This window comes from Motacilla alba, chromosome 1 (assembly GCF_015832195.1).
Source record: "Motacilla alba alba isolate MOTALB_02 chromosome 1, Motacilla_alba_V1.0_pri, whole genome shotgun sequence".
Taxonomy (NCBI): Eukaryota; Metazoa; Chordata; class Aves; order Passeriformes; family Motacillidae; genus Motacilla; species Motacilla alba.
The window spans coordinates 36,225,722-36,239,252 of NC_052016.1; the positions used below are offsets into that span (position 1 = coordinate 36,225,722).

Consider the following 13,531-nt stretch of genomic DNA (forward strand, 5'->3'; position numbering starts at 1 on the left):
TTGGAACTAGATGATCTTTAAGGTCTCTGACAGCCCAAACCATCTCTGTTTCTAAGGCATCTCTGAAAATGTCAGAAAATGTCAGAAGCCTTGAGAGTTGTGCTCACCCTCACATGTAATTGCCAAGTTCATCACAGATCAGACTGCAAAGAACCCTTTATTGAGTCTGAAGGGTTACAAGGATACAACTCCCTGAAGAGTACAAAATGCTGACCAAAGACACGTCCTCACTAGTGCTGCGTGTTTGCTTCTCCTAGTGACACCAATCTTCTGCATTGAACACTTTCTCTGACGTGTCCTTCACCTGGACTTCAGTAACATGAGCAGTGATAAGCTACAATGGACAACAAAGTGCCTGTAACATTTCATATTCTCTGCCTCTCAAAAAACCCACAAACAAACAGAAACCACACACACACACAAAAAAAAAAAAAAAAAAAAAAAAAAAAGAACAAAAGGAGAAAGAAGAAAAGGATCAGTCTTTTTATTTCTCAAGGCCTCCAGCTCTGAATTGTGTCCCAGACAAAACATGGGACTCATGCTTCCCTCCAGAGCATGATGTGTAACATTAAGTCAGTCCAGTTCCCACTCGCTGCAGAAACATGCTCCTCCTCCCAGGTCAGTTGAAAATTCCACTTCTCCCAGAACACCCAGGTAGGTTCCCATGCATTTCCTTCCATTAGTGATGACCAGATGCTGAAAAATTGCAGATATTCTCTCCAGATGAAAAATTACCTGAGAAGTTCAAAAAGCCTGTCTGGAGTGGAGAGGGCTGATTTCAGGCTCCAGGAGCAGCAGCAGTTGGCAGCAGCTGCTGTTGAGGAGAGACAGCAGATGAATGGGGACCATCCCCACCCATGTCCCCAGGTAGGCTGCAGTACTGGGAGCTCCTTCTCCTGAATCAGGAAAGGAGAAAGGGGAGGAAAGAGACACAAACACACCCCTCTGTCACTGCTCCTGTCCCCTTCACCAGGAGGTTTCACCAGGGTCAAAGCACCTGGACCACCACATCCTTTATGTCCTGCTGCAAGAGCCAACCACTCTACAAGTCCTGGCTGGCTCCAGTTCCACAGGCAGCATTCATCCAAGCATGCCTCCAAACCTTCACAAGGTGGACCAGGGCACACATACTGTCAGGTTGGCAGAGGACAGTATGGATGTCCTGCTGGGGACATAAGCACCATGGAGGGGTGTGCCAGGCTGCTCCAGACCCTCTTAGTCTCTAGCTGTACTAATCTCTTATCTTTTTTTCATCTGGAACCCAAACAAGCCCAAGAAACTGTTCCACCACCTGCCCCTGGCCAAACTGGGGCATCACATTCAGCCCTTTTCCCTCCCGAGGTCCCATGCTGGGGGTAGACATTGGGTTACACACTGCTCGGAGCAGCTTCAGCCATTTTACTCCAGAGATCCTTTAAGACTCTTGGACAAGTGCCATTGCTCCCGGCAAGTTGTTACTGTTTGCTTTGTCAGTGTGTAGAACAGCCTTTTCCGCAGCCGCTTCAGTTTCAGACACGTTTGCTGGCAAACCCCACCCAGCTGAAGAATGGATTCTGCCACCCTGATCTCATCACTCAGCGCTGCACACAGGCTGCAGAGGTGTCTGTGATGGCCTTATCTCCACTGGCCACTCCCTGCACAGTCTGATCCCTGTTTTGCCCTTCAGAACACCTGGCAGGTGTCTGATGCTTTTCAAGAGAGATCTGTTAGTTTTGATTCCTTTTGCTAGCTGTTCCTTGTTTGACATGGCTTTCTGCCTTTCTATACGCAACATTACAAAGTTTCTCAAATTTTCCAGTTGCAGACAACCCCAGATGCTTTTTGGAACGTCCCTTACCCCGCTGGACAATTGTTTCTGTAGCCCACAAGAAAAGGTTTCCATCCCATTTTTCAGCCCATGAGCGTGCCCAGTTACCGAGGATGGCAAAGCATGACAGGAGTGAATTCAGGCGATGAAAATGTGAAAGGGGTGACACCTTTGGACACACAGCAGAAAACACTTGCGGCACCTGCTGTTATAGGTCATCAGTGGTGGGCACTGGAATGTCACAGAGAGAGGGTGAGAGAGGAGTAAGAGGGAACAGCAACGCTGCCCCAGCAGGTACAGTGATGTGGTGACAAGAGGAGGCAAAAGGGGTCAGGGACAAATGAAGGGTAGTGGCAGAGGGCTGTATGGAGTGGTAACACTGATTTTCCACCATATCCAGGTGCAGCTTGCAGAGAAGGAGGGCACAATTTTCTTCTCTTTTTCAGTTCATTCACTACTGTTCTTTCCATTCAGCTCCCTCTCCTTCCTTTGTTTTCAACCCTACTTTTTATCATTTTCTTTTCCGTCTTTATAAAACAGTTCTGAAGCCCTGTGTTTGTTAAGTATTGGTTTCTTTACAATTTGCTGGTTTTCCCTCCTTTAATATTTCTGTACGTACCTAAAGCATCCTCACAGACCCATCCTCCCATGAAATACCATCAACATCTTATTAAGTCCTTAGCGTGAAAGATCAATTGCCTCAGCTGATAAACATGCATATCCTCGTGCCAGGAGCAAATACTTTGAGATTCTTTACTGGCAGGGGATGTGAAAGACAAAAAGCCCGAGACCCCTTGAAGTGGACCATTTTTCAAGGTACAGAGGAAGATTCTTTCTCTAAAAAAACAACCTATGTGTCTCATTTGATGAAAACCCCTTCCCAACCCCAAAGTTCGCCCAGGGGTATAAACTTCTTGGTACGTGAAATATATCTGAAGCAGCTGAAATCTTGACATACAGTTAAAAGAAGAAATGACAAAATGGGACAGGGACTATAATGAAGAAATCTCACTCTTCTCAGTATCACTAGAAGTAGTCGCATGGCTTGACTAAGATTCACATTTTTTTTTGGCCAGCCTTTTCTGCTTAAAAGAAAGAATGAAACAAATAAACAAATTAATAGATGAATCCAGATATTCTGAATCCTACAGAGGACAAATCTCAGATTACTTCATTATAAAAACTGAGACAACATCAAAGAGTATCTTGTAACTTAAAGCTTCACTAGAATTTATCAAGCTACACCTTGAACAAAATTTAGGTTCTTTGCCTTCTGGGCCATTCCAGACCTTTCAGACCATTTCCAGACCATTGCGTCACTGCTAGCCTGAGATCTTGCAAGAGAAGACATAAAACCTCTCAAGCAGAAGAATGAATTGAACATTGGAACAAATAAAAGGGAGCCTGGAAAGTGGGGGTGATGCCTTCTGCTCCTCCTTTGGAGAAGGGTGTGGTGGGAGGTGCTCCCTTGGGCCACTTGGCTACGAAATCTGACCTTGCCCATAAAAGAATCGGGATTTATAGACTGGCTTTTCTTCTTATGTGCTTAATTACATTTGGAGTCTCTTTTCAAGGGTATAGGTTTTGGCTTGTATTCCAGAGGAGGAGAGATCACCATCAGCAGAGCAGGGCCGAGAAGCAGAAGCAACATGAAACCACTGGGATGGGAGTGCCTGGGGAGGGCATTTGGAGAAACACATGAGGCAGTGTCAAAAATCAAGCTAAACATAAGCAAGGCTGTCCTGTCACCAGCTCTGGTAAAGCTGCAGGCAGGCAGCAGGGAGCACCTGTGTCTACCGAGCTGTGCCGAGGCAGGTGCTGCCTTGGGCTTGCAGGGACCAGCCCCAGCAGCTGCCGGATGAAAAACTGGTCTGAGGTGGCTGCTTCTGCCTCTGATCTCCAGGAACAGGCAGGAGAGATCAGGAAAGGGGTGGGGACAGAGAGCCAGGGAGTCAGGTGGCTGTGATAATGGTTATATTGTTCGGGCTGGAATGAGGAAAGTGAAGATTTCACCTGGGGAGAACAGGGGAGGGTGGGGGGGACGTCAGAGAGGCTCCATCTTGATTGCCCACTTATTAATTGCCCCTCAGGACAAGGCAGATGCAGAACCAGTCCTATAGGTTTGCTGGCTGCTGTTCCAGCCTGGACTGTCCACCCAGCCTCCAGATGTGTGTTAGCTTAGCTGTGCCAGTGGGTGGGAATTTTCATCTGGCCATTTCCACACTTGGTCCCATAGCAGCAGGACTGGAATGAGATCAGTGTCTGTGGGGCTGTGGATCTGGCTGAGAGATCCTCCATGAGGGAATGTGCAGCAGAGGTAGAGCTTGGTGGCTCTTATTCTCTCGTGCAGGACAACGGGTCACAAGTAATGAAGATGGCAGCTGGCTTGGACACAAAGTTGTGTGGCTAAGGGGTCTGGGTCACTGGGCTTCTTCAGCACTCTGCCTCATACACCATTTCCAGGAAGCAATATCCCTTACCCTGAAATATGGACGACAGATGGGAGTCAGCTAACAGATGGGAGTTAGCTACATTACAGAACCAAATTCAGGTTTGCCAGATGAGTCTTCTGGGGTCCACTCACCTTGACTTCATTCTCCTAGGAAGAGAGACTGGGTTCCCTCCACCCAGTGTCCAGCAGGGACAGACACTTTCTCAGTCCTACAATATTTTATTGTCATGATTCTGCCCAGTAATCTCCCATCTTTTGTGCTGGAAGGTACAGATAACACACAGAGCTTCAATTTTCCCCTGGGGCCCCCTTTTGCTTCACCAGAGTGGCTCTCTGCTCCTCCTACAAGGTACAAATGAAGACGTGCACTGAAAATCAGCTTCTTGGGGACATGAAAGAGTGGAAGTGTGTACATGGACACGCTCTTGCTGCTTATTTGGGACAGACACCACTGCTGCCTGGCAAGTTACATCAGTAGCAAGGGAGAAGGCATTCAACAGCCCAGTAGATTGGTTTGCAAATCCGTGATGGCTTTTTGATAATGACCCTCTTTGGAGATCACCACCTCTGCCCCCAGGGGGTCCCTGCACCTTTGCCACCTACTGTGCTGGCGCTTCTTTGGCCAAACAAACTTACAGCAACATCCATGATGCTATTCCTTAACTGTTCGGATGACTAGTATAAATGCAGAAAAATATAAGCAGCTGCAGGTAATCCAGAAATAATCCCAAAATAATCACTGGCTTTTGCTTTGTAGCAGAAGGAAAGTACAATTGCATTTACAGATATACGAAAGAATTAAATGGATCAAAGGTCTTGCAAGTAGCTCAAAAACAAGTATAATTTGTTACACTTGGAATCCATATCAGACAGGGAGAGATTTTTTCTTTTTTTTTCCTTTTTTTTCCCATGACAGCAGGGACAGTAGCAGTGTGTAGAAAACAAGCTTGTTCTATTTTAAAATGTTGTGTGTACTACAGATCATTATCAAATTCCTACCTGGGCAGATAATCGACGTAGCTGGTAAGGAAACATTTCAAATTTGGTGCCATAAAGAGTGATTCATGTTTACTCAAAGGTTGTTCAGTAGCAATAAAAAGCAATCATGCATTCAGAGCTTGTGAAGATGAAATATACAGAAGCACTGCCCAGAACAACAGGGCGCTTCCCATTTCACAAGAAAAGGAACTAGTGACAAGGATCTTCTCAGCACAAAGCTCCTTGGATTTAAAACATTGTTAGAGGTGGAGTAAATATGATGAACCAAAACTTCCAAAGATGATTTGTAGTGCCTGATGGAAGATCTTTCATTCTGTTGCAAGACTTGGGATTTCAGAAGACAAATTATCCCATAATTGCTGAGCCTGAATGGCAGTGAGGGTAATAACCATCAGTGTCAAAACCAGTTCCAGCAGGTGTGACTCACCTTGATAGGTCAATACCTCTGGATGGAAATATCCAGAAAGCCGTGGATGGGCAAAATGCTCGGAAGACTCGTGTGAGGAAAGCTTGAGGGAGGAGTGAACCTAATCACCTAAATGATCGACAGGAGTTGCTTTTGCAAACTGCACCAATAACTCCTTACCACTGTCTTCTGTTACACTGCAGTGTGCCTGAGGAAAATGGTCCCATTGATGACTGACAATCTGGGTCAGAAAATGGTCACTTCAGTGATCTACTTCATGTACACACCAGGAAAACAAAAAAACAAAAAAACAAAAAAAAACCCACAAAAACAAAACAAAACAAACAAAAACAAAACAAAACAAAACAAAAACAGCACAAAAACTGGGAAGATGTAAGTAATAATTTTTAAAAAAACCAACCCTGAAGAGTTAGCAAATTCTAATCTTCTGATGGAGATTGAGACTGGCAGCTGAGATGGCAACAGATTTGTTGTCTGCATTTGTTGTCTGTCCCTAAAGTATTTGAGGAATCAAGTGGTAATTGTGTTTGTAGCAATGTTAAAGATAACTTTTTGGTCCCCTTTGTGCATTGGCAGTCGATCTGCAGCACACCTGTGTGACCACACCTGTGTGACCATGGGGACACAGGCACTTTTACAGAGCCACAGCCAAAGGTGATATTCTCATGACTGAAGCAACTGGAAGTGGCCTCAGGGCTGATACCTGCTCCAAGGTGTGCCACAGCAGCAGATAACGCACAGCAGCTGAGCAGCACACTGGGGGGACAAAGAGGGACCCGGGAATTGCTCAGAGCACAGCTGTCAGGGCCACTGGGAATGATCAAAGGGCCAGTAAACGGCTTTTTAATTCTTAAAAAAACCCCAAACAACACATGGATAAAGTCTTCTGAAAAATAAATTTAGATGTGTATGTGTATAGAGAGATACACAGATACATGGGTATTATCATTATCTGCTATTCTTGTCCAAATCTGGTCAAAGGCCAAAAGTTCTCCCAAACAACATGGTGATGGAAATTGTCAGCTATGGCAAAATGCTGAGAAAATTGCTTTAGACTGTCATTTGGACACAGCAAATCAGTTTAGTTGTTTGAGGTCTTAATTATTCCTCAAGTCAAAAGAAAAAAAAATGTAAGTTACCTTTGTCTCACAGCAACAAAGAGGGCCGTATTTCTGGAGTAATTTGCAAAGATCAGTTGAAGACAATTTAAAATCCTTTTACATACTGTGGAAATCAGGGAATGCCTACGGGTTACCAAATTTGTCTGTGGTTGCTAGGTGGGTGCTGTTAACTTAAATGAATATAGAAGATACTCATTTATAAAAGGCATTTTCCGGGGCAAAAGAACTTTTGTTCATCCAGTAAGACAGGGTCACAATTCCAGTAAGAGAGAGGTGTTACTGGAGGATCAGTCCATTAGTGTAACAGTAACTTCAGGAAATTGTCATAATAAAAGTTACACAAGTTTCTCTCTGTGAAGCAACTGGATTACATCTCCATAGGTTCCACTGGTAATTGTAAGCAGCAATGCTGCTTAGTTCCCTGTCTCCAGGTCTGTCTGAGCACATGAAACTTGCAAGAGGCACAAGACAGAAGAGCTCACGTTCCTCCACTAAATGACATTTCCTACTGGCACTGCCCAAGATGGGGTACTGATGGTGGACACTAGACTGACACTGAAGATGGTGGCAAGCATCAATAGCCCACTTTATTGCAAAAACCCGGCTTTTCTAGCAGCTAGCTGGTTATCAGTTTACACGGTGTTAAGGCACAACAAGCCCAAGCCAACCAATCACCACACACCACGACGCGGACACGCAGCAGTCTCCACAGCACATCTCTCACATCTACCTACGCCCATTCCAGCTGAGTCCCTATCCCACAGTCCTCTTCTACTTAGCCAAAGCAGCAGGCCTGAGCCATGATTTCACAAGGGCAACAAGGCCCTTATTTCATCAGGCTTCACCTATACACAACAATTCCCTCTTTTCTGTTTTCTGCGCAAAGGGTTTGTGGACTCTGATGTTAAAACAGTTTGCACTTGTCAGGCCATTATCTTATTTAGAGTATTACTGGTCATCTGCTGGACACAGGATAAGGTACATGGAATACAGATCACAATCAATAAAAACCCATGAAATACAACCATGCCACTGACAAAGAGACTCGTAGTATAGGAGAACAAAAGGATAATGTCCAAGGTCTCCTAGGAAGTGGAAATAAATGGCTACTCTTCTAAAGTTCATATGGTTGGAGTTCAGCGGCCGTGCTGTTTAGGCAGGAGGAAGTCCATTAGCTGGAAATGTTGACTTTGACATCACTGAATGTCTGTTTGGAAGCCTGGAACAGGGAATAACTGGAGAAGGTTAGCAGGAACACAATATCATGACGATGACAGAAGGCCTCTGTTGGCAGGCAGCCATGTCTCCAGACACAGCCATGTTCTGGCAATCCAACTTCTGCTCCTGCCTTGGCCACAAGAGCTGGATGCTGATTAGGTCACTTTTCTTTTCATTGGGCCTCATCTTCTCGGAGGCAATGGATGTTTGTCCAGATGAACAGGCAGCCACCTTCGACCTGTTGGCAATTAAACACATGCACACCTTCTCCCTAGGCCAGTAAATCACTTGGGCCCTGCCATTACACATCCAATTGGGAATCTTTATGTAGAAGCTTTTAGAAATTGGTTCTGTAAATGCAAATCTTCAGAGCAGTACTGCTCTGCTGGGGATTAAATTTGATTATTTGTTTTTAAAACTTCTAGTGTAAATATTGCATTATCTAAATGTTCTTGAAGAGCCGTTTGCCTTTTTTGGGTTTTCTTTTACAACATGCACGTTTCTCACTACAAACATGAAGGCAAAACAAGAAGATGAACCATAAAAGTAAAACAATACACATGGTAAAGCATCAAACTCACACTAAGCAGACATAGGCAAGGAAATACACTAAATCAGTAGCACACAACAGATAGGATGGTAATTAAAAATGATACATTATCAATTCCCTAAATATTGTACTATCACCCAGAGTCTGCAACAGCTGGCAAGCCTCGTTTTTAGTGAGGACATGGAGAACCATTCCCGGGTAAGGTTTCCAAGTTCACTTTTAAAAAAGTGTCATGAGCCCAAACTGGCAAGTCAAAGTGACTGGAGTATTGTTTTTATGCAGAAAACACCTGGGTTTGTCGGTGTGCTTCCCAACCAGGTAGATCCATGGCTTGGCCAGAGCCAAGGCCTTAACTGGAAGGGTCTCCCTAACATATCTTAAATACAAGCCTCTCCTTAACAGCAGCTAGGAAAGTTTCCTAAAATGATGGATGTCTTGCAGATAGTTACACAAAGATATGTTACAGCTCATAAAGCAGCCAGCTTTGTCATTTATCCTCAGTCAAACAGTATCTTATGGACAATACCTGTCACAAGAAGTCCGTGAATTCATGTTATGACATTAAAGCAGAATAAAAGTTAAAGAAAGAAACTACGAAACAGCTTACAACTAATAGCAGTCATAATCTGGAATTGTTACTCATTCTTCAGTGTTACCTATGGAAGATAAAACAGCAGCGATTGTTAAAAATAATTATGTCAATTAATCGGCGTGAAACATTTACATTCATAAAATCCTTGATGAAATTAAGGATTTAAGAAACCATACCTTCACATATTTTACACATCTTACTGTGTTATATTTTTAAACAGGTGGCTACTAATGTTTCATCAGTTATTTCAGTTGGTTTTATCTTATCTTTATAACAAAATAACTGTATCTTGTAATTCAAATGAGCAGATATTAACAGAAATTAATCTTAACAGAAATTAGCAGAACTTAAATTTAATAGAACCTTAACCTGCCAGAACTTAAATGTAACAGAACTTCAAAGTAACAACATGCAGGCAAACAATTGCTTTGTAACTAAAATAGCAGTAACGTGGATTTACTGGAGAGATTATAAAGGTCAGCCAAATATATTGTGCTTTTATGCATTCGTAGCGAGGATTTTTCTAGTGTAAGTAACTCTTTGCTAGAGTTTTGGTTTTGGTTTTGTTTAGTTTTGTTTTTAAAGTGCAGCTTTACTCAGAAAAGTGTCAACAGTGTAGTTTTTGGCAAATTGCCCTGCAAGCCTGCAGCTTTTCGAGATTGCCTGTACAATAGATCTGAGCTTGGCCTTATAAAGGTCAATGGGATATAAATATTCAAGGCTAAAACAATAAGAACTTAGTGATAGAATAATGCCATGAGTTTTACAGAAGTAACTTGGTTAGTTTAGTGGGTGTCTAAGACTGATAAACTGTTTTGATACCAAAAGAATCACAACAAAATTACCTCGTTAAAGCTGTGAGGTAAAAAGCAAGTGAACTGGCAAAGCTGGGATAAGTTTGCCTGCCTTTGCAGAGGAATTTCACATTGTAGTTATAACTAAGTCTCGAACAGCTACTGGAGATAAAGTTAAAGGTTTGCCTGGAATGTGAGCAGAAGAATGTCTAATTTATGACTTGTGCCAACTGCAGGCTGGACAGTTAATTGCTGTTCTGTTAACATCGACCTAAAATATTTGCAAGGAGGGATCCCCCGAACTTTCTAAGGATGCACTGTATCTTACAAATATGAACCATCTTGTCCACAAACTGAAACATTACCCACTTGCAAATATTTTTTTCCAGGTATGTAAGTTTTTAATTACTGCAGTAATAGCTAACACCATTATAACTTAGCAAAGAATCAGTGTCAATTCACTTCAATCAGACCTCAAATCAAAATTCCTGAAAAGGGAGAACACACTCCACAGGGCAAGCTCCACCAATCACACAATATATCAGTGTCTCTGCCAAAGAACCCAGATCCTGCCATGCCACCCATGCGCATCTCAGCAAGTGCTAGGTGGGGTGGCTGTACCATCCGGGGGCCCAAGAGGGGACAGAGGAGCTCTGACGAGTTAGGGGCTTTCAAGCCCGGAGGATCCAGGTCCCAGAGTGAGTGGGGTCCCATCAGAGCTATCCCAGACATGGAGGTGGCACGATGGTAGCCGCTGCAGCTGCAGGGCCTGGTGCTACTGTGGGGCTGCACCGTGGGCAGGGGGATTGACCCATTCCCAGGATCCTTGTCCTGGATCCATGCCCAGAGTTCATTATCTGTATCTGTCTAGCACTCCCTGCCGCAGGTGCACACAGGAGTTTTTAACATCAAGGTCTCTCTCATCTAGGAAAAAGGTACAGGGTTTTCTAACCTGTAATAAAAGCTGCTCCAATGTGGAGAAAAGACTAATATCTGTAAGGGTCTGCCTTGCCAAGCTGCAGTCCCTCCCATCATTGCAATCCAGCATCCCGGTGCTTTGGGTCTGCGGGGCTTTGTTGTTGGCCCCAGACCTCTTCCTCACCATAATCCTATCTCCATCGTTTGTAGGCAGAGGAAGATAGAACGAGTTTTGGAAGGGGGTATTAAACAGGGAGCTCTCATGAGCTGGGCAGTGACGGCAGCAGCAGCAACCACTGCCTCTCTGTCGACTTTTAATTGTGGCAATGAGTCCCAAACCAAGTGTTAGCCACATCATTAGCCATCTTCTGGCTATTTTGTCCCCCTTTGTAGCTGCTACCCATAACACTTGCCCTGCTCCCTCCCATGTTTTGACAAAAAAGGCAGTCTGTCCATCCACTCTCACCCATTTCTTTCGCACCAAATGAGCAAGGTGCGTAGCGCCCGCTTCTCATATTTGATGCCTCTTTTCTGTAATGTTCACAACATAATGTTCAAAACCGATTTTTCTGCTGCTGATATTTGAGCCCCCATGTCTCTGCTCCCACTCGCCCACCTGGAGTCAGGTGTCTCTGCTTTCTTACATCGTCTGGATTTTCAGGCTCTCAGGTCTGCCTGTTTTGCTTGACTGAGCTCCACCACTGGCTGCTCTCAGGTCCGCAGTCCCGACCCTAACACATCTGGGGTCACCATTTAATAGTGGACACTAGACTGACACTGAAGACGGTGGCAAGCATCAATAGCCCACTTTATTGCAAAAACCCGGTGTTTCTAGCAGCTAGCTGGTTATCAGTTTACACGGTGTTAAGGCACAACAAGCCCAAGCCAACCAATCACCACACACCACGACGCGGACACGCAGCAGTCTCCACAGCACATCTCTCACATCTCCCTACCCCTATTCCAGCTGAGTCCCTGTCCCACAGTCCTCTTCTACTTAGCCAAAGCAGCAGGCCTGAGCCATGATTTCACAAGGGCAACAAGGCCCTTATTTCATCAGGCTTCACCTATATACAACAGGGTACGGAGCTGCCCAGACTGTCAGCCCAGCCCAGGATACTTCTAATGACGGAATGGTTTGGGTTGGAAGGAACCTCAAAGGTCATCCAGTTCCAAGCCCCCCTGCCATGCGCAGGGACACCTTCCACTAGATCAGGTTGCTCAAAGCCCCGTCCAACCTGGCCTTGAACACTTGCAGGGATGGGACAGCTACAGTTTCTCTGGGAAACCTGTTCCAGTGCCTCACCAATCTCACAGTGAAAAATTTCTCCCTAACATCCAATCCAAACCTACCCTCTTTCAGTTTGAAGCCATTCCGCCTTGTCCTATCACGACATGTCCTGATAAACAGTCCCTTCCCAGGTCTCTTGCAGCCCTGATAGATACTGGGAGGCTGCAACAAGGTTTCACTGCTGGCCTCGCTTCTCCAAGCTGAACAGCCCCAACTCTCTCCTTGCAGCCTGCCTTCACAGGAGAGGCGCTCCAGCCCTCTGATGGTGTTCGTGGCCTCCTCTGAACTCTATCCAAAAGGACCATGTCCTTCCTGAGCTGGGGGCCCCAGAAGAGGATGCAGCAATGCTCCAAGGAAGCTGCATTTTAATAAGCATTTGACAATATTAGTCCATTCGCCTCACACCACCCACTTTTTGCAAGTTTTATCTTGATGAAAGTTCAAAATTAATTTACTGGAGATACAATTAAGTTTAGAACTGCAGGAGAAATGATGCTTCTGTTTTGAGTTGCTCTTTGTCATGGGACAGAGCTAGCGGAACGCTCCAAATTGTGGCTCTAGGTTTATAACAAGCACCTGTCACAAGGCTGTTTCTGGCACGCTGGCACTTAACTGCTGGCCTCAAAAGTGTACTGCTTGCCATTTTCAAGCATGGGGGATTTTGCAATATGAAGAGGTGAAAGTGGCTGAGCATTTTGAGTCACTAACCAAACCACAGCTAACTCAACAAGGATCAAAATTCAGTAACCAAAGACTCTGAACAAGGACTTATCTGAAGAAGGTAACCTGAAAGAGAAGAAATAAGTGAAAACTTCAGAGACAGCTAGTTTAAAAGAAAATCATTGGAAGAAAAGAATTGGTAAAGGAGTTTCACGGTTATAATGACGGGAGAATGTTTGGGACTTTCAGTCACATTTTGCTAAGGGTGTTCATTTCCGTGGTCCAAGGAAACACTGGAAGGCTTTGGGTAATGCCGGGAGGCCTTGATTTCCCAGGCACAGCTCAGCAAAACAAGTTCCCACTCATGGTTGGGCCAGGCAGTTACGGACACAAAAGACTTCTCTCTTAAGGCACCAGCAAAGGCGATGCGGTAACTGAGGTGTATCACTGACTCGCCCCCAGCCTTCTCTGTCCCAGCTTCATCCCCCTCGCAGATCTCACCCGAAACTCGCGGCTTTGCCCTTGGAAAGCACAATTTGGCGATGAAAGCCAGGCCCTCTCCGCCGGTCGGTGGCAGGGCAAGGTGGGGTGCGGGGGGGGACGGACCGTGGGGGTTCCCGGCCGGCCGGCGCTGCCTCGGGGACCAGCGCTGCCAACTTTCTTTCTGCATCGCCTGGGCTCGCTGGGACGCCGCGTCCCCGC

The 13,531-nt window shown here is 45.1% G+C and overlaps 1 protein-coding gene across 3 annotated transcripts in view; it reads right to left on the reverse strand.

Moving 5' to 3' along the window:
• Positions 1-285: 285 nt before the first annotated feature.
• The window catches only part of VAMP1 (vesicle associated membrane protein 1), a 31,288-nt gene continuing 18,042 nt past the window's right edge, over positions 286-13,531 (reverse strand). The window contains exons 5-6 of one of the 3 annotated variants that reach the window (XM_038144622.1): positions 736-814; positions 286-334 (exon numbers count right to left, since the gene is read on the reverse strand). In XM_038144622.1, coding sequence (XP_038000550.1) covers positions 301-334; positions 736-814 — 113 coding nt within the window. In that variant the 3' untranslated portion in view covers positions 286-300. Of the gene's footprint in view, positions 335-735; positions 815-7,362; positions 9,231-13,531 lie in introns of those variants that run through there. The other 2 variants (XM_038144656.1, XM_038144648.1) reach the window with 2 other exon arrangements.